At 42.6% G+C, this 27860-nt stretch overlaps 1 protein-coding gene and 1 long non-coding RNA gene across 5 annotated transcripts in view; one reads left to right on the top strand and one right to left on the bottom strand.

Moving 5' to 3' along the window:
• Positions 1–684: 684 nt before the first annotated feature.
• Positions 685–6301, bottom strand: LOC128401748 (uncharacterized). The gene is made up of 3 exons (XR_008327531.1): positions 5614–6301; positions 5038–5270; positions 685–1065 (listed from the first exon to the last, which is right to left on the bottom strand). It is a non-coding gene; the product is annotated as an uncharacterized LOC128401748 (long non-coding RNA).
• Positions 6302–6596: 295 nt separating this feature from the next.
• The window catches only part of CTDSPL2 (CTD small phosphatase like 2), a 45104-nt gene continuing 23840 nt past the window's right edge, over positions 6597–27860 (top strand). The window contains exons 1-4 of one of the 4 annotated variants that reach the window (XM_053365152.1): positions 6597–6703; positions 12329–12506; positions 24933–25140; positions 26967–27105. In XM_053365152.1, the coding sequence (XP_053221127.1) occupies positions 24955–25140; positions 26967–27105 (325 nt within the window). In that variant the 5' untranslated portion in view covers positions 6597–6703; positions 12329–12506; positions 24933–24954. Of the gene's footprint in view, positions 6704–12328; positions 12507–19173; positions 19196–24932; positions 25141–26966; positions 27106–27860 lie in introns of those variants that run through there. The other 3 variants (XM_053365151.1, XM_053365153.1, XM_053365154.1) reach the window with 3 other exon arrangements.

Raw genomic sequence — 27860 nt, 5'->3', positions numbered from 1 at the left:
TAAGTCATGCTTCTGACCTTTTGGCATAAAAGACTGCCTTCCCCAACATGGTGCCTCTAGAAGGTTTGGATTTCAATTTCTATCAGCTCTAGTCAGCCAGAGGCTGAAAGTTGTAGTCCAGAACAGCTGGAGAGCACCAGGTTTGGGAAGGTTGGTATAAGTGTGCTGGTTCCTGAAAAGGGGGAATTGAGGCTGGCAGACAGACAAAAATCTGTATCTGAACAGAGATTGATTTCAGCTTTAAGACCCATACTAATTAACACATTATTTGGTAGTCTCATGTTTAAAGAACATCAGTTCTGGGATTCAGCTTGATTGCAATAAATCCCAAGTAATGCTGCTTCACACAACGAATTTCACTATGCAAAGTACTTAGGTGTAGGAAAATTATCATACAGCAAAATGTATGTGCAAGTGCATCAAGTCTAAAGGCACTGTGCTCTTCCTGTGGTCCATCTGCTGCTACCATTGGCATGCTACCTGGGCCTAAGCCATTGTTTGGTTTAGCATTATCTCTGAACCTGGGCTATTGGTTCAAACCCCAAGCCCAGGTTTGAACATCATTCTATGTGAAACCCATGGTTCAGTCCTGGGTAGCACAACAGCAATATTTGCTCCAAAAATCTACTCTTCTTGCTAAACTGTGCTTCAGCTTGTAGACATGCAGTCTTAACATTTATTTAGAGTACTTGCTTTCCAGTTTACAGTCCTGAACGCCTCTTAAAGCAGTTTATTAAAAAATTCTTAAAATTAAAGTCACACTGTAATCTAGACAGGATGGCACGGTACTTGTGTGAAACGGATTATTCAGCCCTTGTTCTTCTCTGGTGTCTGAGCAAGCAGCAGTTCCTTCCAAAGTATTTTTAGGCAAAGGTGGGGCTGAACAGCTAGGTCTTACTCAGCCCATGTTGGAAGCAGTCTTCCCTTGCTAGCAGGTGGCAGTTGCCAGGAAACAGCTCCTTTTGAGGCAAGGCAAGGGGGCTATACAGCTATATGTTGCTCAGGCTCTGACAAAAGTAGTCTTCCCTTGCTGGCAGTTGCCAGGCAACAATTGTGTAAAGCAGCCTGTCAGGGAAGAAGTAGAGAAACTGCATGTTGTTCCAGGAAACTGAGCTTTCTTCAGCAATTGCTAACTATTGGGACGGGGGGAGGGAGATCATATAAAGCAGACATGGACCAAACTGACAGTCTTGCTACAGCAACGCAACTGAACTTGTACAAGGTAAGCACAAATCTAACTCTTCTCCTATACATGCTTCTTGGTCTTTAAATTAATGGGCAGGAACACAGCCACCCTCACACTGCTAATTTGAATCTGCACTGGACGTACATAAAAGGTGATGTGTTAAATTGTCATAACTGCCTCTGTCCTGTAGGCATCCTTTTCTTAAAGCAACATGTTTGCTGCCTGTGGTGCAATTTGAGTATTTAAACAACACATGCTTGCTGTACACAATTCCATGCATGCGAGATTGAAGAGGGAAGGGTTTGTGGAAAAATAAATATTTGAAAGCATCCACTTGTATTTCCTTCCAAACAAGCAATCTAAAAGCTGCAAGCTTGTGTTGGGGCTGTTTTCCAAAATGAGTGGTTTACACATCTACCAACTTATGTGTGATGCCATTACCATGGAAACAGGTACCAGCTTGACACCAATAATGCTGCACCATTTGAGGTGCTTCCAATCCAACTGTGGCTTGCCTTAAGAGCCACATCTTGATTTGAAACCTGCAGCCCTATTATGCTACAATAATTTTTTTTAAAAAAATTGCTTTCTGCAGTGATCAAAAAGCTTTGTCGTAAAGTATCTGGTAATAAGCATACCAAATCAAATTCTTAATGTCTGTTTTATAAATAGCAATGGCATTGCCCTCTGCAATGATATGTTTTAAACAGGGTAATCTCAGAAAGCAACTCACCCAGCCAACTTGAAAGCTTTGCATAATTTTGGATTAGGTTCTTTTATGCACAGTGGAAATGTTTTGAGTGCTAAGCCAGGACACATTGTTGCTCTAGGCAATCCAGAAGTTGTGCCCCATAATCCACTATAAATTTGGATTTTATCATCTGGTTATGGCCTACTGCTTTTATCATTTTACTTATTTTAAGTTTGAAGTAGAGGATACCATGGGAGTTTTATGCTGAAGGGCATCTTATAAGCTGTTTGTTGTATAAATAAATATTGTTTCAGATGGCCCATAAACATATAATTTATTGAACAGCAGAATGCATGTTATGATATCCATGGACCAGGCCTATTGATGCTCTAATTAGACCCTCTTCTACACTTTTACGGTTGAAACAAGGCATGATAAGGCTTGTGGAAAGTCTGGGCAGCAGCTTCTTGGGTGGTTTCTTCAATCTCATTCTTCCAAAAACCACAAAGCAGATCCCAACATGACAGCTTCCCTGCGTCCCGGTTTATAAACATAACCAGTTTTCTCTCACAAACAGCTTTTCTGAACAATCCAAACCCAGAGAAGCGTGCCAAAGAGTAGCCTCCAGGCACAGCAATCAGCAATGCCACCCTCACCCCCATCAAATCTTCTCACATCTGCCAGGCCTTTAAGCTCAATTTGATGGTCTTATCTTCAAAGGTGCGGTCTCCCTCTCTCTGCCAACAGTACAAGAATTATGATGTAGAAGTTGGTTAATAGTTCACAGTTCCTTATTTGCACAGAAGTTTGAAACAGCTCAAGCAGAAAACTTAAAAGTTTTGGTCTATCCTTATCATGACTGATAGACTCTCTTTCGATAACAATATTTTTCTCCAATTCAAACTGTTGTCTTGGTGCAACCCTTGTATAGAGGCACAGTGACCCCAAATGACAATAAATAATAAGTAAATACACCATAATAAGCTTTGACCTACGCCAAATCGTACATCCAAATCTCAAGAGGAGTGTTGTCTATAAAAAGTATGTCTAGCTCAATGTCTCTTCAGCATAGTGCAAGGTCAAATGTGACCCACCACCAATGTACCAGTATATAGAAAAGAATAAAGAACTGGGCATGTACACCCCAAAAACAAGATTTAGGCCACACCTCCAGTAAAGTATTTATAAAAGGCATTTAATTATGCCTAATTCAATGCTTACTGGGCATAGTGCAGTGCTGTATGTAGCAACCCTATGCCAATAATAGCCACAATATGTACCGTATTTTTCGCTCTATAGCACGCACCCGACCACAACACGCACATAGTTTTTAGAGGAGGAAAAAAATAAAAAAAATATTCTGAACGAAACAGCGGATGTATGATTTTTGTGGTTCATGCTGTGGCCACAGACATGTGATCTGACGGTGAGTTTGGGGTAGCCCAATGCAAAAATCCTGAGAATCCATGTGGATCCATGCTTTGTAGCCACGTTTTTGCACCACTGCGGCCCCAGGCAACAGTGGGTGCGTGATTTTTTTGGTGCAAGCTGTAGCCATTGACATGCTATGTGATCTGATGGTGAATTTGGGGTGACCCAGTGCAAAAATCCTGAGGATCCATGTGGATCTGTGCTTTGTAACCACGTTTTAAGTGGGGAGGGAAGGAAAAGCACTCAAGGGACAAGGGACACGCATGGGGTGGGTGGAGAAGGATGCTGTTAATAATGCAGAAGAGGGGTATAAGAGGAGAAGGCTCCTCTCCTCTCCTGCTTTGCTCCTTTAAAGCAAGCAGGCTCTCTGTCCCTCTCTCCTCCCCACTCAGCTGCTCTTCTCCCGCTTTGCTGTTTCAAAGTGAGCCACGGAGGAGGGAAGGAAGGGGAACCATGGATCCTCTGCTCACGACTGCAGCAGATCCCCCCGCCATCCATAGGCATTCGCTCCATAACACGCACAGACATTTCCCCTTACTTTCTAGGAGGAAAAAAGTGAGTGTTATGGTGCAAAAAATACGGTACTTTGGCCCACCACATCCACAGCATCAGGATAGTGTCCTTTATGAAATGGTACTGAATTGGATTAGGGAGCCAAAATATGTCAAAAAAAAAAAAAGGAGCTAAGACCGCACACTCTAAAATAACCTTTGGTCTACCACCAATCATACACCCATGCATCCAGCATTTGGATAGCATTGAATCACATTCAGCCCAATGCATTTCTTAGGCACAGACATTTTCAAGTGCTAGTACCCTCCTCACTCAGACAACCCCAGTTCCTTTTTTCTGCTATTGATGGTGCCCAGCACATTTGAGCTTTTATAGGCATCAAGCTGCCACTTCTGACAGTTTGCTGCACCCAAATGCTGTACTGGGCAGGGCATAGTTAAATGCCTTTCCACATACCTGGAGGTGTGGAATTTAAGATTTGGGGTGTGCACTGCCCAAATTATTTTTTTGTTATTGCCATTGGAGGTCTTCACCCACTTGGTAGTATTCAGCAAGCAGCAATTTTGATGGAGAAAACTATTGTGACTCTTGGAGGCGATGGCCTGTCACTCATGGAGATATACAATACGTGATAGACAAATGCTTATTCTGAGGTTCAGGGCCAGATAAACTTTAGTTCTCTTTTTAAAAAGAAGTTTTCTGCTTGAAGTGTGTTTTGAACTTTCATGCAAGTAAGGAACTGGTAACTAGTAACCAACTTACACACCATACAGATATTGAATTATAATAAAAAATGTCAAGTATTCTGATACTGGAGTAAGGGAATGCAGGCAGGGATTCACTAAACTGAATGCTTTCTGTCATTATGTGACTGGTAAAGCTATAAAAGATCAGCCAGAGAGTTCTTCCCCTGATTATATTGTTGTGGTGATGTTTTAACTAACAGTCAGATATTTTGTTGGATGGGTGGCTGCTCATTACCAAGTGAGCAATTGACAGTATGCTTTGGGGATAAAATCAGTCAAAATCTTGATACACATGTTTTTGGCCATGATGGTGATTTTCTGTGGACTAGACTGAAAAATAAAATGGATGGACTTTCACAAGATGTATTTGGACACTGTTCCCTTGGAGACCTTGCAACTCTGCTACCTTGAAAACAGATAGCACCTTGCTGAGCAGATGCATACGGCTAGGGATGTAACAAAGGACTCACCTCAAGATGAAATCACAATGCTGGATACATTTGCATTTCATAAGGAGGACAAACAAAATGTGTGCCTGGAAAAACAAAAAGGCCTGTTTCCCCAGGAATGCATTGTTTTAGGCAGTTCTAACTAAAGAAGCCCCTTCAAAGGTTTCAGGAAGGCCACTCTGAGGTCAGCGCTTTGATTCAGTGGTATACAAGTCCATCTCAATCCGCTAGGTGGCAGAGCCAGAAACAGCATCCTTTGGGAAGGTGAAACACAGGAAAGTCCACTTAAGCATCTTGTTAATGGATATCACTTAGTCACCTTTCCATGCATGGGGGAAGAATACTCAAGGCATTAAGTACTACCAAATGTAACGGGATTTGCAGTCACGTAAATATAACTAGATATGTAGCCTCTAAGGAAGATTATACATTTTAAAAGTGACATAAAATGAATTAGTTGCAGGGATTGTGACTTCTGCAACCGTTATGCAAAATTCCATCAAATATTTTTGTGGACCCTTCTCTCTTTTAAACATTTCCTTGCCTTGGAGCTGCACTACCTATGAAATTGTGCTGCTGGAAAAACAACAGCCTTACCTGCCAACTGCACCTGTTGGATTTGCTCTATGCCGCCTTGTCCAAACGCCCTAGGCAGCGAACAGGATCTTGCTGCCGAGGGACCTGTTTCTTGCTGATCTTTTCTGTGGCTGCTCGTCTTCGAAATCAACGCAATCATTCCTCATTCTCCGACGGGCGGGAAAATTTAAACACGCACTCACGAAGAAACTGCTTCAGCAAGTCCGGAAAAAAAGGGGAAATCCTCCCCGCCGCCCCCTTCAGTCCTTTCGGAGCGCCTCCGAAGGGGCGAGCGGCCCCCACGGTAGCTGTGGCCCGCGGGTCAAGAGTGTGTCCAGGGACCGGGAGTGCCTTTGCGGTCCCTGTCCTGGCGCCGGCTGCCTCCCCCGGCCGGGGTGGTCCTGCTATCTCTCGCTCGCCAGTCCATCGGGGCTGGTCGGCCTCCCACAGACAGCAAAAGCAGCCGCTTCCTCCCTTGAGGCGAGGCTTGTGCGAGTGGAGGAAGTTCGCCCGAGCATGTGCAGAGTGCCGTGGCGGCGGCGTCGACCAAAATGCATTTCTCTGGGAGACGCAGGTCCCCACCAGCGCGAGCTGCCTGAAGGCGCCTTCTTCCCCTTCTCCTCAGCCGGCTGCTCTCCTCCCTCTTCCTCTCACAGCCGGAGAACCGATTCCCCTCAGGAACCGCTCCTCCCGCCCGCGGGGCTAGCCTGGCGTGCGCGCGCGGAGTGCGCCTGCGCAGTAACTGCGACGGCCCAGGCAGGCAAGCAAGGCGCCTCCCTCCCTCTCTCCGTCGCTCTCTCGCTGCCCCCTCCCTCCTCCTCCTCCCGTCATCATCCGGGTCCTTCCGTGCGGTGCAGCAGGTCGGTAGGCGGGAAATGGCGACTGGCCGCTGCCGGGGCTGCTGAGCGGCTACGGAGCCCCCGGCGGCGGCGGTGCTGCTTCGTGCGACCAAGGTGGCGGGGGGCCCGGCCCTGCCGCCGGGGTAGCCGGACACCTGACGGACAGCAGAGACGACCAAGGCGGCGACGAAGGCGGCGGGAGCAGTGAGGGACGTCCCCCTTCGCCACAGCCGCCGCCTCCTCACCCCCTCATCTCTCTCAGCGCCTCACAGGTAACCGCCGCCGCGACGCCGCCCTGGGCGACTTCTGAGGGGACAGGGAAGGCAGCGGGAGGAGGCGGGGAGCGCAGCGGGCCCCTCAGCTGCCGCCGCGGGGGAAGGGAGAGAGGAAGGAGGGGTCTCCGGGCTCGCCCACCTCCCTGGTCGGGCCTAGGCCGGAGGGGAGGGGCGAGGGGGGTCCTTCGCGCCCGAGTGACTCACGAGGCGAGCGCGGGAGGGGGGCGGGCGAGTGAGTAAACGAGCGAGCGGGAGCTTCTCTCTCCCTCTCCGCGCTCGCCTTCCCGCCCGCGCTACTCCTCCTCCGGGGTGGGCTGGCGCTCTCTCTCTCTCTCTACCTCTCTCTACTCGCGAGTTGGATTTGTTTTGGGGGCGCCGCAGAAGGAGGAGCAGCAGCACCCGAACGAGGCGCTTGCGTCCTCTCTCTGCCTGCCTGCATGCTTGCGAGTGGGACTGGCGCTGAGAGCTCCACTCGCGCACGCCTCCTGCTTGTGGTCAGGCCCTAGACGAGTGTGTTGGAGTGGGGCGGGGGAGAGAGGGAGATTGCCCCAGAGCATGTGCAAAGCCTCAACAAGAGCAGGCAGGCAAGCAGAATGGATCCTTAGGCGTTGTTGGACTCTTGTGTTGGATGAAGATTGGAAGGCCCTGGGACTAGATGCCCCGGCACCCCCCACCCCACCCCCCGATGGTAACACTGGCCTTCTTGCCTGGGATTTGTGGCTGGGGATTAGCCATTGAACACACCTGGGAAGCCTGCTTGTCATGCAAAATGTCCCAGGTTCAGTTCCCAGTCACATCTCAGGTGGGATTGGGATGGTCTCTTGCATGCCACCCTGGAGAGTCACTGCTCCCTGTCTGTGTGGGCAGGTGGTCCAGTGGTATGACTTTGTATCAAACAGCTTCCTATGCTCTGTGCCTAAGCACTTGATACGCAACCAGGTGTGGGACTTGTCATGCTGAGGAGTGTATTGTGGATCTGCTGCTTAATATGGAAGGTATATTAATATATGCATTTTTTTAAAAAGAGCTCCAGGCAACATTTATAATTTTAGCTTCTCAACAGCCCTGTGAGGAGGGTTAAGTTGAGACAGGGTAACTGGCCCAAGGTCACCCAAGGAGCTTCACTGAGTGGTGGAATTGAACCTGGGTCTCCCCACTCAGAATCTGACATAACATTTTTGTGAGTCATTTGGAATTTATTCAGGCATGGGAAGCTCCTTTAAGTCATGTATTATACTCCTGGTCTGTGGTTGCCCTTCATCTCTCTAATTGTTTATTAGGAATGTCCAATGTGGGGCTACCCAGTGTTCCTTTTTAATGTATTTGTTGAGACTGTGGGGAGAGGTTATTGTCTTGGCCATAGAATTAAGCTCAAATCCTTAGGGACTTGTGGCATGTTCTAAGCTAAGGGGCCATACCTCTGCTGGGGTAGGACAAATTTTGACTACTCACAATGGCACTGAAGAATGTGCCCAGGCAACCAAGTACCTGCCAGTGATGCTTTGGATGTGGCTTTGTCTGCCAAACGCATACCAAGGATAAAGCAATTGGGGGTCCTTTGATAGGAAAAGTGAGACAATATTTCATTGAACTCAAGTAGCTAGGGTATTATTATGGAGATAAAGAGTATTCACAGCAATCAGTACAACAATATATGGTTTATGGGGACTGGGAGTCAAGTGGTATGTTTTACTCATCCATCAGCGGCATCAAAATAGTAGGAATTATCAGATTGTGTTGCTGAACAAATGTATACAACTCTGCACTGAGGCTGCCTGTTGCTCTCAGTATTTGGGCAATTAAATCTGAATGAATGTAGTTACCTGTTTGGCATCAGCAGTGCTTCACCTGCCCATGGCTTGTGGTGGAAATAGTATCAAAGCACAGTGCTTGAATGTGTCTGCCGAATTCTAAACTAATAATACTCCCAAGTGCTGAGTTTCTAATACGGGAGTTTACAACTCCAACTTTGTTTATGGATTCACTTTCTTATTATTGCTATTTATATAACACTGTCAGTGCCTGTGGTGCTTTAGGGAGACATGCCCTGAGGAGCTTACAATCTAAAATTTGATACATTGAGAGCAGGGGAAGGGCAGGTGAGATAAACGGGGAAGGAATAAGCAGTTGTTGCAATGGCTTAAGCTTGGTTGCAGGTTTAATTGCAGCCGGGCAACCTGGTGTTTTCCAGAAGTTTTGTACCACAGCTCCCTTTTTTTGTTATAGTCCAAAACAACCAGAAGGGCACCCAGTTGGTGAAGAACACTATAGGACATAGGAACAAGGGAGCCAAGTCAAAGGCCTCATGAAAAATAAATCTTTGAGAAATTTGAAGAAAGTGGCATCTCTTGTTGATATATGAGTACAGCACTAGTTTGACTCCTGTTTTCCCTAGAAGGTTGTGAGCATTAATTACTGCTAGCTTGTATTGAACAAAAATAGTAATATTTATTTCCAATCTATTACAAAGGGCTGGTGCTGCAAAGGTTAATTATTAGTGTAAACAAAGGGCTTTGAATGGGAAATGGCCCACAGAAATGAAACTGTAAGTTACTGGTTTAATTTAGTGGTAGCCCTGTGAAGTATGATAGTTGTATCTCATCTGCACATGAAAGAATGGAGGTACCGAACATCTGTGATGCTTTAATAAATGTTGTACATGGGTGACAGAAGAATGAACACCCTTGAGTGCTACTTTTCCTGTCTGTAATAAAGCATTGCCTAAATAGAAAACAAACTTCATTTCAGTGAAATGGGCATATTCTTTCTTCTCCTGAGCTTCCACTTTTGCATCAGAGAATTACTTTTAGAGTTATAGTTTTGGGGGCTTTTCAGATTTTGGCTAGGTTTATTAGTCAGCCACAATTTGTAGTCCCTGGTCAACCAAATTTGCTGTGCATCCCAAAGGGGTGTGTGTGTGTGAGAGAGGTGAGTGTGAGTGTGGGTAGTCATTGGAATGTGTAGTAGTTGTTGGAGCCCCTTGTGTGGCATCTGCCTACTGTAAAGCTCTTCCTCCTGCCCCAACAATTAAAGATAGGGAAATGGCAAGGACCTAGTCCCGTCTTGGGGTGGAGATGGGAAGTTAGGTAGGGTCAAATGTTGGGTGAGGGCAGAACAAGGAGCGTGAGAAGAATATAGCCATAAGGTTTTCCGAGGATGAGGGTGTAGGTTTGGGCAAATTGGGGGATGGTCAGTGTTTGAAACTCCCATTGTTCTAGGCGCATTTGCGACAGGGAATTTCATTAGTGCAAGCAGTTTCTGAGCTCTGGGCGCAGTACTGTGCCTAAGATTTCAGATTTAAACTGCAGAGTGGAAGGAAAGGAGGACATTTTTCTGCCTCCCCACTTCCAGCTACTCTCTGAAGACTGGAGAAGAGACCCTCTTAAGAATATTAGGGGGTGGGCAGGGGAAGGACTAGATCATGTAAAAAATGAACATAATATTTTATCTGCAGTTTATTCATTTTCAGCTTTGTATTCTTGTTATAAAAAAGTACACTAGACATTCTGTTGTTGCACCCATAACCTAGGTTTAAGGTGCCATTTAGCTTAAGGTTACCAGATGTCCTGGTTTCCTGGGGACAGTCCCCAGATTTACAAATCAGTCCCCTGACAAAATCCATATATTTAGTGAGAAGTTGAAAAGTGTCCCCGGATTCATTGAAAAAAATCTGGTAACCTTAATTTGGCTCCTAGCTTTCATATCTCAGTTTCTAACACTGGAAATGGCCTTATACTAGAGCAGATCATTTGCCCATCTAGCCCATTATTAGTTGCTTTGATTGACAGTGGCTGTCCAGGATCACAGGCAGAGTCCTTTCTCTATCATTTGATGTGGTCCTTTTAACAGGAGATACAGTTATACCTCTTCTTGCGAACGCTTCATGTTGCGTTTTTCCGGTTAAGAATGCGGCAAACCTAGAAGTGTTCACTTCCGGGTTTCTCTGCATGCACAGAAGCTTCACACATGTGCAGAAGCGCCGCTCTGGTTACGGACTTTTTGGGGTGCAAACGGCACCCCAGAACGGATCACGTCCCCAGCCAGAGATACCACTGTACAGTGGTATGTCAGGTTAAGAACTTAATTTGTTCTGCAGGTCCGTTCTTAACCTGAAACTGTTCTTAACCTGAGGTACCACTTTAGCTAATGGGGCCTCCCACTGCCGCTGCGTCGCCGCCGCGTGATTTCTGTTCTCATCCTGAAGTAAAGTTCTTAGCCCGAGGTACTATTTCTGCGTTAGCGGAGTCTTCAACCTGAAGCGTCTGTAACCCGAGGTACCACTGTACTAGTGATTGACCCTGGGACCTTTTGCAAACAAAGCAGGAGCACTGCTCCTTGAGCTGTAGCTCCTCCCCTGAAGTAAAGCAGGTGGTGAGCTGGGGCCCTTTCCAGAGGGCATGGGGCATATGTCCCCTGCAAACTGGCAGCTGGATGGTTAGTGATGCTACTTCCTTGTTTGCTTCCACATGGTGTCTTGTTTCCTAGCTGAGCACATTCTCTGGGACATGCAGGATTTGTTTGTTTTGTTAATAAGAGTTTGTAAGCCACCTTTCTGTATTTGACACCCAGGGCAGCTAACAGCCACCCTGATGTATCTTGCCTGCCTGCTTAATTGGTTTTAGTGGGTCTACTCTGAGTAGAACCCCTATGTGGCATCATTGCTCTGATACATCCCATTTTATTGCCATTATTTAGTGGTGAGTGGTTTCTCCTTGCAGGTGGAGTGTGGTTCTGGTTTATGAAATTCTTTGCTGCTCCAATGTTTTTCAAATTTTGTGAATCCCCACCTCATTGGGTTGCATCCACTCAACAAATCTTTCCTCTTCTTCACATAGCATCTCATTGCCAACCCGAGCCTATTGGAGTCAGGGACTCCATTCCCCAGCCTCTCCCTGCCAGGTTCCATTTAGGATACAATGAGGCTTCACTGTATTGCATACACTTCACTGTACTGCATACAGTTCCAAACGTCTTATTTATAGCACATCCCAATTTGAGAGAGACGGTTTCCCTTTTCCTGTAGAAGCCTGGTAATGTATTTGTCTTGTCCTGGTCTTTTAGTTGTGGGTTTTGAAAACCTGGAGCAGCTTCAGTTTTTTTTCAATTCAAATCTTGTACATGAAAAGAGAAATGATACTGGGTATGTACTACTTGCAAATATATTGAAACAAAGTTGTCATTCCTCAGAGTAACACTTTTGGTGCCAAAGTTTATAATTGGCAGGGCAGGTGTGATATCATATTTTCAATATACTGTACCTGCAATAGTTTGCATTTTACTGGTTTTCAGTGGTAGACCATGAGGAAGCTTCTTTCTCACATATTTAATGACTTTAAGGTGTTTGCACACCAGGACTAAGTAATTTATAGGAAAGCATATTTCTACATTGCTAGGTAGACATTAAACCTTATGTGAAGTATGTGGAAGATCCTTCAGAATGGTCAGTGTGTGCATGCACAGTGAATTCATTGGATGATTGAAACAGAGGCATTGTTTCTGTTTCAAGAATATGCAGACTTGTTTGAAATGTGCATACAGTATTAATCGGTAAACTGTATAAATTTGTTGTTGGATATATGTAAACAAACTTTCCTGGCCTCATATTTGGCTTGTCGTTTTCAGCAGTTCCATGACACTTCAGTCTTCCAAATGTTAGTCTCCTCTGGAGCAGGTCTGGAAAAATATCTCAACAACCCAGAAACCTGAACAAAGTATTCAAGAAGGGCCATCAGAGTTTGCAGCATGAAATCCTTTGATACCTAGGTGTCCAGGCACCCTGGAAATTTCCAGACCCATTTCTGTGAGTGACTTTTCTCAAGCAGCATATGACCTAATTGAATGGATATATATATATTAAAGGAAGGAAATAAAAAATACGGCCCCAAACGAATAGTCTTGCATTGTCATTATTATTGAGTGGCTCTCTCAAATTCAGTATAGCTATGGTAACATTTTGGGTGAGCTTTCTTCATGTTTGGTGAAGAAATACAAACTCTGAAAATGAGGAAATAAGTTTCAAATTACTGTTGTTAAGTCTGACCTATGCATGAGATTACAAAGTTGTTCTTCCAGATTTATGGCTTTGTGACTGATCTCTTTTCTTTTCTTTTCTTTTCTTTTCTTTTCTTTTCTTTTCTTTTCTTTTCTCTTCTCTTCTCTTCTCTTCTCTTCTCTTCTCTCCCCCCGCCCCCCATGTTGCTCCTTATTTCTATTCACTGACTTTGAACTTCATGTTTGTGCCTATGGTAAGGATAAACAGTATTGTTCTTTTATCCAGGCTATCTCAGGCTGCCCTCTCAATATGTACATCAGTTTCTCATTCCAGTGCATTAACTAAGAAACTAGCAAAAGGGAGTAAGGTGTGTAAGAATGAAAATTTTGATAAAGCTTTCCATGAAGTTAATGTGGAAGGGAGGGATTAAAAATCATTTTGCCATGTCTTCCTGTATCATGAATGGATAAGGTGCATTAGATGGTGCCTGCCAAGTCCTCTATTTACACTTACATTAGGAATGAGGAAATCAAAGAGCTCTTTGCCTGTGCCCTAGCTTGGGTGAAGCCAATGTTACTGTCCTTTCAGCCTTTCCCTCTGGTAAAAAATGATAAAAAAAATATTTGCCAACCAGAGACTACAGAGCATCTCTCAACCAGACTTCTGAAGTCAGTCCATTTGGATAGTATTGGCTTTCATAAGATGTTTCCTCTTAGGGTCTAGGAGAATCTATTAAGTTTGTTTCATTTGGGGGCAGTGGTGTTTTATTCTTTAAATATATTTAAATGCTGTTTGGGGGCACCACATAGGACCCCCAAGGAAGCTCACAAAACATAATAAAATTGCAATCCAAAAATAAAATAATCAGTTTAAACAAACACCAGAAAACCAAAATAGCATCTTGATAAACCATTACTTCGGAGATTGGATAACATCAAACATATGTCTGAACACAACAAAACCGGGAAAGTGGTAGTGGGGGTTGCGGCACTGAACTGGCTTCCCAAGGGTGACATCACCAAGAAGGCCCTGTCCTTCATACTCACCAGATATATCTTATATATACAACAAGTTCCACAATTTTGGTGGTTTCCTCAACAACTTTTGGGGTGTTCTGGTTTTTACTTTTTGAAATATGGCAACCCTAATATAGGGGTTTAAAAGTAACCGCCTGCACTTTCAGTTGGGCTTGGAATTGCATTCGGAGCACTGTGGATTGAAGTAGCAACCGAGTTGCATGCTCCAAGTAATGGACCCCTGTCAACAGCAGGATAAAGCATTTTGAGTCAACTGTAATGACAAGACATACAATTAAAATGGCAGTCCTGCGTACAGCACATTGCAGCAGTCCGACCTTGATGTATGATATCTTGTGTGATCAGCTATATGGAACAGAGTGATACGAGTGTCATGATCGCTGTATTGCAATTAATTATCAGTTATGTAGCAATATATTCTACTTCTGAATTGCTAATATAAATGCTGTTGTAGATTTAAATGGGGAAGCAATTTAGTAAAAATACTTATTTTAATTACAATGGTACCTCGGGTTACATACACTTCAGGTTACATACGCTTCAGGTTACATACGCTTCAGGTTACAGACTCCACTAACCCAGAAATATTGCTTCAGGTTAAGAACTTTGCTTCAGGATAAGAACAGAAATCGTGGTCCAGCGGCGCGGCAGCAGCAGGAGGCCCCATTAGCTAAAGTGGTGCTTCAGGTTAAGAACAGTTTCAGGTTAAGTACAGACCTCCGGAATGAATTAAGTACTTAACCCGAGGTACCACTGTATTAGTATATCATGCATTTAATCCAAATTGAACCTTTAGGATCACAGCAAGATAAATAATTTACTTGGTGGGAGAACCATACAACTACAGTAGAGGTCTTCAAAACATTTTACACAATAAAAGCAAATAAAAACCAACAGCCATCATATTAAAATGCAGTGCTGACATTGAATGTCCTATATGCTACATCAATAAGTACAGTGGTACCTCGGGTTAAGAACTTAATTCGTTCTGGAGGTCCATTCTTAACCTGTATTGGAGAGAATTGGAGGTACTCTTTAGCCTCATTTGGATATCACACTAACCAATGATGTAGTGTTTTGTGAATGAGCCTCGGTCTCATATTCCTCTCTGGTGTGGATGTGTGGAGGAAATGGGAAGCTTCTGTTCTGTTTCTAACTGCAGCTGGGCAAACTGGGTAGTCTTAACTATGGTTTACTGAAACTAGTCAACTTCATGCTATGGTTTATTGAAAATGGAAGTGACATCAGCAGATCTCTTCATGACCACACTGGGGATGGGAGGTTTGTTCACATAGTCCAAATGAGGCCTTTGTATATCTTTTGGGGGGAAACACTCATTTCATTAGAAAATTGTTGTGCCACAATTTCAGTTTAATTTTAGATCTTTGAATGTGTGAAAACAAAACATGTATCTTCTTCTTTTGCCCTCCCCACACTTGTTTTCATTCAGTTCGGCTTGACTCCCAAGGAAATAGTTACGAGCAGAATAGATGCCATGTGTAAATAATAACTTTTCTATATTGCATTTTGACAAGTTAGAGCAATATAGTTATTGTGTTTAAAAAGGGGCAAGTCTGATTCAGGCATATACATTTTTCATTATGTACTTTGTACAAATACATACAAAGTAGTATTCCTACAATTATTTTAGACTGTGTGCTTTCAATGGTCCTTATTTAATCAGTGACTTAGCTTTTAATACAAAATTCCATTAGGCTGCAGTATTAAGTGTGTTTATTTGGAAACTAGTTTTAATGAAATTAGTAGGAAGTATGACCAGCAACCAGTTGAGCTGAGTCAAATTAATGGCATGCTGTGTGACCTCGAGGACAAGTTGCTTGATGTATTTGGGCCTGAGGGGTCATTCTTACATTATGTTTTTGTTTTGGATAGATATACATTCATTGTAGTGTTAACATGTTTTTTAAAAAATGTCACTTTCTACAGAACAACAATTTATGAGGTTTAAACATGACCTTGAAGAAAGTTACATACATGATTGCCAGAGACTGATGGTTCCCCCCCCCCCAATAGATGTAGCTTCTGAAAAGATCCCTAATCCTAGTTTTGTGCCCCCTTTGTGCCCTTTCTTGATCACAAAGAGAGAGGTAACTGAATAATTATTACCGGTCATGGAAGCTGGATATCTCTAGATATCTTTCCTAGCTTATATTTTGTAAGAGTTATTTCACTTCAGTAACTACTTTCTTATTTAATCTGAAAATTGTTCATGTATCTTTTATATCACACTGCATAGTATGGTAGGTACTGTCCAATAATTACTTCATAGGCTGCAGTTACACATTTTACAAGACTGCAAATGGGCAGCTCGTCGGTACATGTAAACCAACAAATGTTTCTTGCCAGTTTTTTTAACTCTCCTTTTGCCCCTACACACTGCTGAATGCCCAGTCATTTTCCCTATTTCCTTGAATGTTTGACTCTCCTAGAGCAGCTTCTGGCAGAGGCTTACCCCCCAGACACCATCCTACATATGTAAGCCAGCCTGCGCTAGCTCCCAAATAGCTGTGTGTCAGGCTGCGGGGGTGCATTATTATGATAAGGAGGGCAGCGCAAGGAGGGAAGAGCTAACCCTACCCTCCTTGTACATATTCACTGACCACTCACTGGTGCATGTGAGTTCAAAATTGTTGGCAACTCCTGCACTTAACTGTTGTTTAGCATGATGTGCATGAGCTGGGATGAACCTCAGCCTTCTGCATTGCTCTCTCCTTTCTGCTGCCTTATCACAGCATGGAACAAAATTTTGACTGTTTTGTTTCACTGTCCCTGAATCTCAGCTTCTTGTTGTTTGGCTTATATTTTATAGCGAGCTCCTGTCAGTTTTAGAACAAACTAATTCCAAACCATGGGTTATGAAGTTGTCTTGTTAAACTAACCAGAGTTTATTGTCATAAGATTCAGGGAGAGTGAAGCAAAATGCAGTCTGAGTAATTTTCCAGGCCATGTGGGCTGATGATGCCACTGTTGGGATTGTTCCATCTTGTGCACATCATGCTAAAGCAGGGGCGGGGAGGCTTTTTCAGCCTGAGGGCCACATTCTCTTGTGGAAAAAATTGTAGGGTCTGCATGCCAGAGGCAAAAGTAGGTGGGGCAAAGGATGCTACTCTTTCCTTTGTAGAGTAGGCTACATTCCAGCCATGCAAAGTCAGAGGTTTCTACAAGTGTCTTTTCCCACCCCTTCACATATTTTCATGCATGCAATCACAGCTCAAGGACACATTCTAGCCAATCAAACACTTGAGGAGACTACAGAAATAGGGGTTGTGAGAGAGGTGTGGCCTGAGAAGAAGGGGTGTGGCCAGAGACTCGATAGAGGGGCCTGGAGGGGGCTCCATTTTGCGCCTAGACCTCAGGTTCCCCAAACGTGTGCTAGACCATGGTTATAGCCTTATGAACATTGCCACTGAGTCATATGAGACAGGTAATTACTAATCCCATTTAACATTTAAAATATAGTTTGAACGGAGTATAATTTATTTGGCTTGGTCAAAGTCATCTAAAAAGTTGATGATTAGGCATAGATTGGAAACAGGTTTGATGGTTTTTTTAATTTGCCATTTTTATAGTCTGCCTTTGCTGAAAGATCCCAGAGTAGAAATAAATAAAATCAAAGTTAAGCAGTAATACCAAAACAGGCCAACATGAATTCCATACAACAAAATGACAGCAGCCCTGAAAGTCCAATCCAGTGTACCACACCCCTTTTTAAAGTGCCGAGAAATGGACATAAAATTCCAGGTGAGGTGTGACTAATGCAGAATAAAGTGCAACTGTTGCTTCTTGTTTTTTGGAAACTGTGGTTCGATTAATGCAGCCTAAAATCACAGTAGGGCTTTTGCAGCCTTTTCATATGTGCTGTTTCTAAGCAGGGTACAGTGGTACCTCGTGTTATGGACGGGATCCGTTCTGGAGGCCCGTCCGTAATGTGAAATGCCCACAACTCAAAGTGCTGCGCCTGCGCAGGCACGTGGTGCAATTTGGTGCTTCTGCGCATGCGTGAGTGGTGAAACCCGGAAGTAACCTGTTCCGGTACTTCTGGGTTGCCGCGGGACGTAACGCGAAAAGATGCAACATGAAGTGGACACAACACAAGGTATGACTGTATCTCCCATCTTATTACTGTTTGTGAATATATGTTTGCTTCACTATGTGCAGAGCTTTGCATTTGTCTCTGATGAATTACATTTTTTAGTTTCCACTCAATTTCCCCCACAAGTCATGCTACTTTAGAACTTTGCACACTGTTTTCTTTTGGGGAGAAGGTGGAGGCAGGATTGATGTAGAATCTGATGGATTACTTAAGATTAATTGGCTTTAGACACCAGGTCTTTTTGCATGGGTGAGGATACTTGTTAAGGAAATGCAAACTTTTTCCACCAGGCCTTTGGCTTTTAATTATCTATGGCCTTGTTGCATAGTGGAATGTTTTAATCTAGCTTTAAAAAAATAAAATTATCTTTTAGACAAGTTTTTTAAAAAAAATTCTGGTTTTAATGTATGTGTTGTTATTGTTTTTTGCTTAGAATACTTTTTGTGGTTTTTTTGGTCATGTTTGAAAATGATTAATAAATTTAATAAATAATAACATCTAAAGACCCCTGGCTCTCCACCCCGCCACAGCATACAGATGACTAATATTATTTAAAAGTGGGTAGAAAGCCGGGGAATCAGAGGTGGCTGAACATCAGGAAGAATTTTCCGGCAGTAAGAGCTGTTTGACAGTGGAACAGGCGCCCCTGAGAGGTGGTGGACTCCCTTTCCTTGGAGGTTGGATGGTCATCTGTCATGTATGAGCTAGTTGAGATTCTTGTATTGCAGTGAGTTCTTTTCAACTCTACAATTCTATGGTGCTTCACTACCCTTTGGGAGGGGTGTCTGTAGCTTTTCAATTGGTTACTATTTAAATTACTCCTGTTGTGATGTGTGTGTGTGTGTCTGTCTGTGTCTGTGTCTGTGTCTATATATCATACATTTTAGCTTTGCAGAGACATGTGATAGTCTTCCTGCATTTCAAGGCCCTACTGTTTATAATTTCCCTCTCTGTATATATGTGTATAACATTCAAAGAGAACAGTTTTTGTATCTGATGGAAATGGGCTGCAGCCCATGGAAGCTTATATAATAATAAAACTGTTAGGCCTTTAAGTTGCCACAACACTCTGCATTGTCTTTTCCGCAAATTGCTGCCATTTAAGAGGTGCTTCTGCCTGTTTTATTTTTCTCCATTGAGTGTGCTGCTGCTGCTGCTGCTGCTGCATGGGAAGAACAAATGCCTGCCTCCAGTAGTAGGCACTCTGGGCATAAGCAAATCTTCAAAAAAGATAAGAGTGCCTTTGTTAAATTTTAGGGGTTATTTAAACTTCCAGTTGATGGTAACAGACGACAACATCACAGAATGAGACTTGAATGAGTTGGACAGGTTTTCATCTCTTTGGAGTAAGGAAATTATTTTTAACATTCTGGTCGGTCACAATAGACTAGACTTATTTTTTATACTTGCACAGTGGGCTAGACATTAACTACCGGTTAGTGTTTGGAGGTTATATAAATAAATATCCCAACAGTGATACAAAAATGAAAACAGTTTTGTGCTATTCTTCTGCAACTTCATTCTCTGGATATTCTTCAATCAAAATAAGCTGTAAATTGCCATGTGGTTCTCACACACACACACACACAGAGAGAGAGAGAGAGAGAGAGAGAGAGAGAGAGAGAGAGAGCCTAGTTAAAGAAAAAGTATGCCTTATTCTTACAGCTTTGGGGGCCACTTCTGCTTACCATAGAGAAATCAGACTGATAATACTGAAACACTATACACATAAGTTGCCAGGGTCAAAAGAACTCCACAAAATTATGTTTAATATTTTAGATATTTCTCATCTCTGTAGAATCTTAGACCAGAAGTGGTTCTTGTAAGAAAGTGACTTGTGAGAAAGTCACACGAAGGGTGAAAATAGAATGTTTTGTCCATTTTCATAGTAGACATTTCACTTCCCTTAATATCACTACAAACTGTTTTAGAGGTCAATAGTACCCCAAAACCCTTAAAAAAATTTTTCCCTCTAATTCTTCATTAAAAGGTAAAGTTACCCCTGACCATTAACAAAACCCAGCAAAACCCAGGACAGTGATTCTTGCATTCATTCCATAAAGATGCTGCAATTCAGACAGCAGCAAGTCCATGCCTAAGATAACTTTACACTGGCTCCCACACCATTTCAGGACTCTTCCTACTTGTGTGTTGTGTAGTATGCCAGTTAGTCCTTACTTGTTAGCCTACCAAGTGTTAAATAGTAGGCAGAAATAATTACTGGCTGATAAAGCTTATAGTGTGAGAATAAGTGCCTGGGAACCACAAAAATCAAGCCAGTTAAGTCTTATAATTACTTTGTTTTGCTTAAAATTACAAACATGCCTGAGGTAAGCAATTAAAGATGCCAATAAAATTATTATTTAGGGTCATGACTTCCCATGAAAAACCTAAAGGGCACATTCAGGAAGTTTTTAGCAGTCTGGCTATACTACATCAGCTTTGAAACAAGAGGAAAATTACTTCCAAAAATAGGCTTCTGCATGTCCAGTGCTATGGATTATAAATCCAGAGAGCTTAATGTCTCCAGGAGCAGCTGTTTCATTCCAGAATCCCAACAGGAACTGCACAGGTTTTGCTGAAACCTATAAGCCACTAACAGTTCAGTCTTGCACATATGTATTCAAAAGGAAGCCCTGCTGAGTTCATTGGACTTAGGCATTGCAACTCAACAAAGTTTTGTGAATTGTCAGTGCAGGATTTTAAAATTCTTGGTGAGGGAGGGGGGAGTGTACAAGCATATGATTATGTAAAGCTCATCTCAACCCATTTCTTTTTTGTGGAATCATACTTGCTGCTGTCCAAAGTTTTTAATTGTCTAATCATCTTAATGTCAATAGATGGATTAAATCTATTTACATTTGGATATTACAAATAGTGTTTTGTGAATATTGAAGGAAATATAGATAAATTAGAGTTTAATTAACAGCTTTTTCATCATCACTAGTAGAAAATGCTATGTTGCACTCGTTTTAAATAAAAAGAGTCAAAACGGATTTGGTTTTTAAAATGTCATTCAGCCTTGCACCAACAATTTAAAGCCCTCCTGCTCCCTTCATTGGTTGATGAATGTTCAGTTAAATTGATTAATGCTTGAAGCCCTGTTCTTTTCAATTTGATGCAGCTTCAGTGCATCCTTTCATTGGCCTCGTCTGGACTTAGACGTGAATTGGCATATGGGCAGTTGTTGCTGTGTTTCTGTGTTGTGAAAGTGAGTGAAGCTTACAGTGAAATATGTGTGGTGTTACACTGGAGGTGTAGCTATTTCCACTTCAAGCAGAAACCACACCACACTTCTTGATATATCACAGGCAGTCTAGATGGAGCTCCAGTTGGGACTATATTTGCCCTTCCAACTCAAACCCATGTTCTTAGGAAAAGCAGGCAGTTTGACTCTATCCTGCCACTGATGTACCTGTAGCATCTGTCAGAATTCATCGAGTGTCATGTTTTAGGGATCAGCTTTGTATGACTTGGCATATTCATAGAAACATTGCGTCATGCCTCCCAATTCCAGCCTCCACACATCTATGCTTGGTGGGCTGAAATACACAATTCTAGAGTGACAGGCAGCAACAGCTGCCAATTACAACACGACTTCCGAACTCCTGCTGATTGATCGGCCTCTTAGAACTCTGCTCAGTGTTTGTGAGACACAAACTGCAAACACATCTGCAGATAAAAAAGGCTTTTCTTGTAATATTATGGAAGGAGGTGTTAGAAAAGGTATTTTTACTAGTTTGGGTCCCATCTTATAGCCTGTTGAAAAGGATATGTTTCTGAAAGGTGTTCATACTCTTTATAGGAAGAGAATTTCACAGTTGTATATAACAAATAATACTGTATTTACTCGAGTCTAATATGCCATCAAATTTAATGCACATCTCAATTTTCAGAACCTTGAATCCAAAAAAAGTGTTTGCTGGTGAATGTAAATGTTCCATCGAATCTAATTCGCACCTTAATTTTCACCACGTAACTTGGCCCCAAAAGGTGATCGTTAGATTTGAGTAAATACAGTAGTTCTCTATGTCTTTCATTATATGGAAAAAATATTTTACACATTTCCCCATCCTGATGCAGCTCTCTTTACTGCCATCTGTCACTATTATCTGATTTTCTAGCATTTCTTAGAGTTGTACAGGTAGCAACATTCTTTGTTGGTTGCTAGTGCGCTGCTCCAAACTTTTGGCAAGCCAAAAAGGAAGCCTCCTGTCTAATTATGGAAAGCAGCTCAGATCTGATAGAACCTGGAATTCACTGCACACACTTCACTACTGTGTCTCATAGGAAGAGAGCATGAGGTACCGTCTCAGATCAGGCTTCTTTGTCTTGTGTTTCCCATTAGAACTTCAGTCTTATCAGCCTTTAACTAGTGCTATATATGCATTGCTGTGGAAGGGAATGCTGCACCAGTTGAATTTCTGCCCGTCATATAACTGTTAAAGGCATAAAACTTCTGTGAGGAATCAATCGCCTTCAGCATGGTGGGCTACCAGTAAATGTCTGAAATGAGTGAACGTGTTCCTTTAGCACATATATTTAATGTTGTGCTGATTCTTCTGTGTTTTGTTTGTGTGCAATTCAAGTCAAAACAGCACTTGTGTTCTGGGTGCATCAGGTAATGGGAAAACAAACTTCTGTCATCAAGAGGATTGTAGGTACCTGTTGCTAAGTCCATTAAGGATATTTATAACTGAGGTTTGATAGCCAGGATGTGAAGTAAGCCAAAGACTCTCTGGCACTAGCAGTCGGCCCAGTTAAATGAACTGCAGCTTAGAGGATAACGCTCATGCTCTCTCAATATAGACACCTAATCTCCCATTCAAAAACATTTACTCTGTGTGCACGTTTGCAGCCTACCTTCTGTCACTTTCTGTAAAGAAGTGCAGTGTTCCCTTTCACACCTTTTGGAGAGAGGACTGGTAATATGTTTCCCCTCAGGTTTTCCCCAAACTAAGGATACATTCCAACAAACACCTGGAAGCCTCATTAATTCCAATGGAATTGTTTTGGATAGCACTGTCCTGTTGAAACCAATGGGACATTAAAAGACTTGGCATTGCTTGGATCTTGCCCTGTTAATAATATCCAAACAAAATTCCCAAGGCACATTTTATAATTGGGTAATGCACTCTGTTGTTGAGAGACAATGGAGAACGCCTCTGAGAGTGAAATCAAACCACTGTGCTAGCAGCACTGAAGAGACCTCCCCAGGGCACAAGCCTGGGCAGTGTGTATGGAGGTCCTGGACCCAGATGATAAGAACCCCCTCTCTAGCTTGCTGATGTGGTCCAAAGGAAAGCAGAGCAATACGTTTGGCACCACCTTGGTGAGAGCTGAGTGCAGGATGAGGACCAAAGGTGGACAAACTACCGCAGAAAGAGCACAATGTGTCCCTACCAAAGGTACTACTCCCCTACCGCCCCCTCCCCATACACATGCAATAACTGCTTCTTTTAAATTAACTTAAAATTAAAGAGTTTCAGCATGAAACTGTATGCTCCTTATCTTAGCTACTTCAAATGGAAAGTAACAATTAAGGCAAGACTACACCTTCGTGTTTCATTTTACCTGGTTAAGATTTCACAGCTCTGTTTATGGGTGGTGATTCTTAGCAGTTTTATTGACATTATACCTAATTAAGGCTTTTTATTGTTAGAGACACGAAGAGTCGGACACGACTAAACAACAACCACAATTGTTAGAGAAAATCAGTTCACAGAGTAGTCCTGTGTTTTATAAATGTAGAAGCTGAAGTTATCAACACTGACAAATGGAAGCCCATTTACCTAAGCATACTGTTTTCATGATGTAATATTTTTACTGGTTTGTTAACTTTGGCAAAGTTAGATACCCTTCGCACAGAGCACTTGGAGTTTAGCAGACTTGTCTCCCTCCTCATTGTTGTTTGTTAGCAGCTTACAAACATTAGTGAAAGCTCACTTCCTCTCCCTCCCTGTGGTGGGCCACACAAACATACTTGTTCCCCAGATGGTAAGCAGAGGATCTGACAGGTTGTGGCTTGCCTCTAGCCATGCAGGAAGTGTGTAGGAGAGCTGGAAATTGATATGGTGTGTGTTCAGGTGCCAGTCACTGAATTACCCTTTTGCGAATATGGATGTACAAAGTAACATATTCCATTTGCCCTCTCAAACATAAGTGTTCATTTAGAATGTGATTAGGACATGGCTGTTTTACACCTTAATTTGCACAGTGATATTTTTCTTTGTGCTCTGCTGGGATAGTCTGGGCTGGTCAGTATGCGTCCTAATGCACATAAATGAGAGAAAATAATTTTTTATTCAGTTCCGTACTTCCATCTCTTGGTCATGCTGAACTTATTTTCAGGGAAAAGAGCCAGTAAGACCAATGACCCTGTTCCAGGTCAGGGCAGAAAAGTTGCAGGAAGGAGCCTGCCTTGTTTTCTTCAGTGGCTAACTTGTCATGGCAATGGGGAGATGATGCTTTAACTTCTTCTTTAGAAACCCATGAAATTTTCTACAACTGTTAGGTATACTGATCTCTGGGAGTCAGACAGGCCCTATGCCCAAAGTATGGGGTAGGCTTTTCTTTTGTGAGAGTAGAATCATAAACTGCATCCTTTAGATTTCTCAGTGCTGAATGGCTGCCCCTTTCTTGCTAGAAGACCTACTCCAGAGCAGCATCCATGAAGAGTCCTGCTGAAAGGCATGTTGAGATTCTGGATAGAAATGTTGCAAATATCCTGAGCATGTGCTAATGTCCCCTTTGAAAATATGGCTCACCTGAATAATGAGATGGGTACCTGACCCCTCAAGTTCTCATGCCTTGATCTTTATCAAATAGTGTGTAGGAGACTCAAACATATGTTCTTTAGGCAGGAATGGCTGAATTCCTACGTGCCAGCCTTAGCATTTTAGGGAGCTAGAAACCAGTTGTGCATGTGGCATTTCATTTATTTATTTTAAATAAATAAAATACTTAGTTAAAAAAGAAAAACAGTTGCCCCAGCTTTGGATTAATTATTGGAAATGCTATAAAACCATAGATTATTAGTACTTCTTGGGCTTTAGTTAATGTTATGTGCTTGTTCTCTTACAGTTTTACATGTGATACCAACAAAATGAGGCTGAGAACGCGGAAAGCTTCTCAGCAGTCAAATCAAAATCACACGCAGCGTGCACTGAGGGTGAAGAGAAAGTACTCAGATGTAGAAGAGAGCTTACCTGTTGGGGGAGGAAAACCTCAGAAAAATGAAACAGGCTTATTATCTTCAATCAAAAAGTTTATTAAAGGAAGCACCCCAAAGGTAAGCTTCAAATATTTTGATCATGCTAATCTGTCTATGGAATATTTATCACCACAGTCTTCCCAAAAGGGATTTACAGAAAAAGTTTTCACAATAAAAAGAAATGTAAACACATTAGTTGTATGTGGAATAAGCAGCCTCACATAACCAACATGCTTAAGTCTAATTAATGCATGAAGGGGTTAAGACCATAGAGCAAGCTGTCCTGCCCAGCTTCGCTCAACTTGGAAGGGTCCACCTTTATACCTGTATAAATGTTGGTCCCTTTGAACCAAAATTGTAAACATGATGCCAGAATAAAAACTGGACCTTACAGAATAAATCTTAACATGTCCACTAAGACCTGTGTGTGGAGTGGCCCTACCAGTTGTGTTGGCTGGGGCATCTAGTGCTCATATTAGGGATAGCTAGACTGCCACTTTATGAAGGGATAGAGAGAGATTTCTCAAGGGGATTGGCACAGCAAAGCTAGCATGGCCTTATAATTCTAGTTCACTTTGCGGGGGGGGGGGGGGGAGCTTCCCATGCAAAATAAGAAGCAGTGAGTGGCCTAAAGCTGCAAGGCTACTGAGCTAAGCAGGTGGGGAAGCAATCCTAAAGTTAGCAATAAAGCAGACTTGGTAAAGTTCCCTATGAAGGGAATCACAAAAACATGGGGCCACTACTGAAAAGGCTCTGTCCTTATTATTTCATAAAGCTAATCTCAAGTAGGTTATTATGAGAGTTGTCAGATCTAACATGGCTCCAAATGTTTTAGCACATTAAATTGAACCTGGAAATAAACATCAGTGTAGCTGGTGTAGGAATGATGTAATGCAAGGGCAGGCAACCCCCAATGGAAACGCTAGCAGGAAGGGGCTTCCCTCCTCTCCTGCCTGCCCCCTCCCCCAATCTTCTCTGGAGGGAACTCCCAGAACAGCACACAGTGGGAGAAGAGAAGAGGTCATTTTGTTGATGGAACAATAAGAAGAGTGCAGATGAATTCCTCCCAGGGTGCTGGAAAAGTGATTCAGCATGTCTTCTCAGTGATAAGAATGGAAACTTCCTGGGAAATTTCCATCATTCAGGTTGGTGACAATGGAGCAGACTTTAATTGGGATTATCTCAAGAGAGAAAGTTCCTCATCCACCCTATTCTTGTCTCACACAAGAATGCAGGACATTTTGTAAAAAGCTCATACTTTAGTAGAGCCATGTGTTTCCCAGTAATCACTTTACACAAAGCTCCAAGCAGTGATTTTGGGAGACTTTTAAAGGCAACATTTTAGGTTGTTAGAGAATTTCAGTTTGTAGTACCTCAAATATAGGTAAAAAAGCAGCCAGTCCTCATACAGCTATTATAATCTTAGAATACAAGTGTTGAAAAGAAAGAAGTTTGAGCCTTCTATTTCTCCCTTCCCTTCTATAGTGTAACAATTTCTATAATTGTATTTTTCTATAGAGCTGTATAAGTACGAGGAATATTTTTTAAAAAACAAGCCAACCAAAAGCTTGGACTTTGAAGGTTCCAACTTGAGTCTTTGAGCACACACAAGAAACCAACACACCCAACCACACTTTTGTCCCAGTTGGGGATGGGACCTGTGCAGCTTTCACTTGCTTTCAACTGAAGGGCCCCTTTATTTCAGCCTTTTATGACATATTTTCTGCCAAAACAGTCAGAGCTGAACTTTATGAAATGAGAGATGTGGAAACGAAAATGTGGTAGATGCTAACAGTACCACCACCATGAGCATAAAAGTGAGGATCAGTTTTTTTAAAGGGCATAGAAAGTTTGTTAGTAACCTACATATCAGATAATAAATTGTTTATGCTTTATTCTTTAAGGATGAAGGAGAACATCCTGCAAAGAGGAGTAGAACTGAACGTGATATAGATGACAACTTGATTACATCCACTCCTCGAACAGGAGAAAAACCTAACAAACAGATTTCTCGAGTTAGGCGGAAAAGTCAAGTGAATGGAGGTTTGTAAATATTCTACTCAAGTGACTCCTATGAAGCCTTTGGTCTTTCTACACCATTGAAGTAATTAAGATTTTGTGTCCTGGTTTCATGGAAGAGAAAATTTGAGCCTGCAGTGCCAGGAGTGCACATTGGTTATTGGGCAGCATATAAATATTTAAAACTTAATTGGGTGGTTTAGAAGTAAACCTAGTGCCTTTATTGTGTAAAATACATTGCAGTATTTTTTCTTGATGCTTACAGTAGCCCAATCTGACATAAGTCAAAATGGTTGGGTCCTTAGAGAAGTTAGTTTAAGAAAATTCACAGAAGAAAAGTTTGCAGTCCCCTCCTTTCCTCCCTTACCCCCCCAAGCTACTTGTGACCCCCACCCACAGTAGCCTCTGCAGCGTATTGGTTGGCCATCCTGAACAATATTACAAGGGCAGGGAGGACTCCTGACGGAAGGAAGGGATGGGCTGTGATTTTCATTTTGTTACCATCTTAGGAACCATGCATGGTACGGGAGGATTTCTCCCTCCCGCAGCAGCCCCCTGCACAGCATCAAACGTTGTCCAGAGAAGATTTTGGGGGACATTGGGGGCGGGGGTCTGCTGTAGGTAGAAGGGAACACAAAACCATATTTCCATGAACTTCCTTAATTAAACTTCTCTTAGAATCCAGAATTATTTATTTTGTTAGAAACAAAGGCTAAAAGAGTGTTTTGCCTTACTGAACTAGGGTTTGAAATGTGATGCGTGTCCACTCAAACCTCTTG

This window comes from Podarcis raffonei, chromosome 14 (genome assembly GCF_027172205.1).
Source record: "Podarcis raffonei isolate rPodRaf1 chromosome 14, rPodRaf1.pri, whole genome shotgun sequence".
NCBI lineage: Eukaryota > Metazoa > Chordata > Lepidosauria > Squamata > Lacertidae > Podarcis > Podarcis raffonei.
The sequence above is the reverse complement of the archived record's forward strand: the minus strand, read 5'-3'. Positions and strand labels throughout refer to the sequence as shown.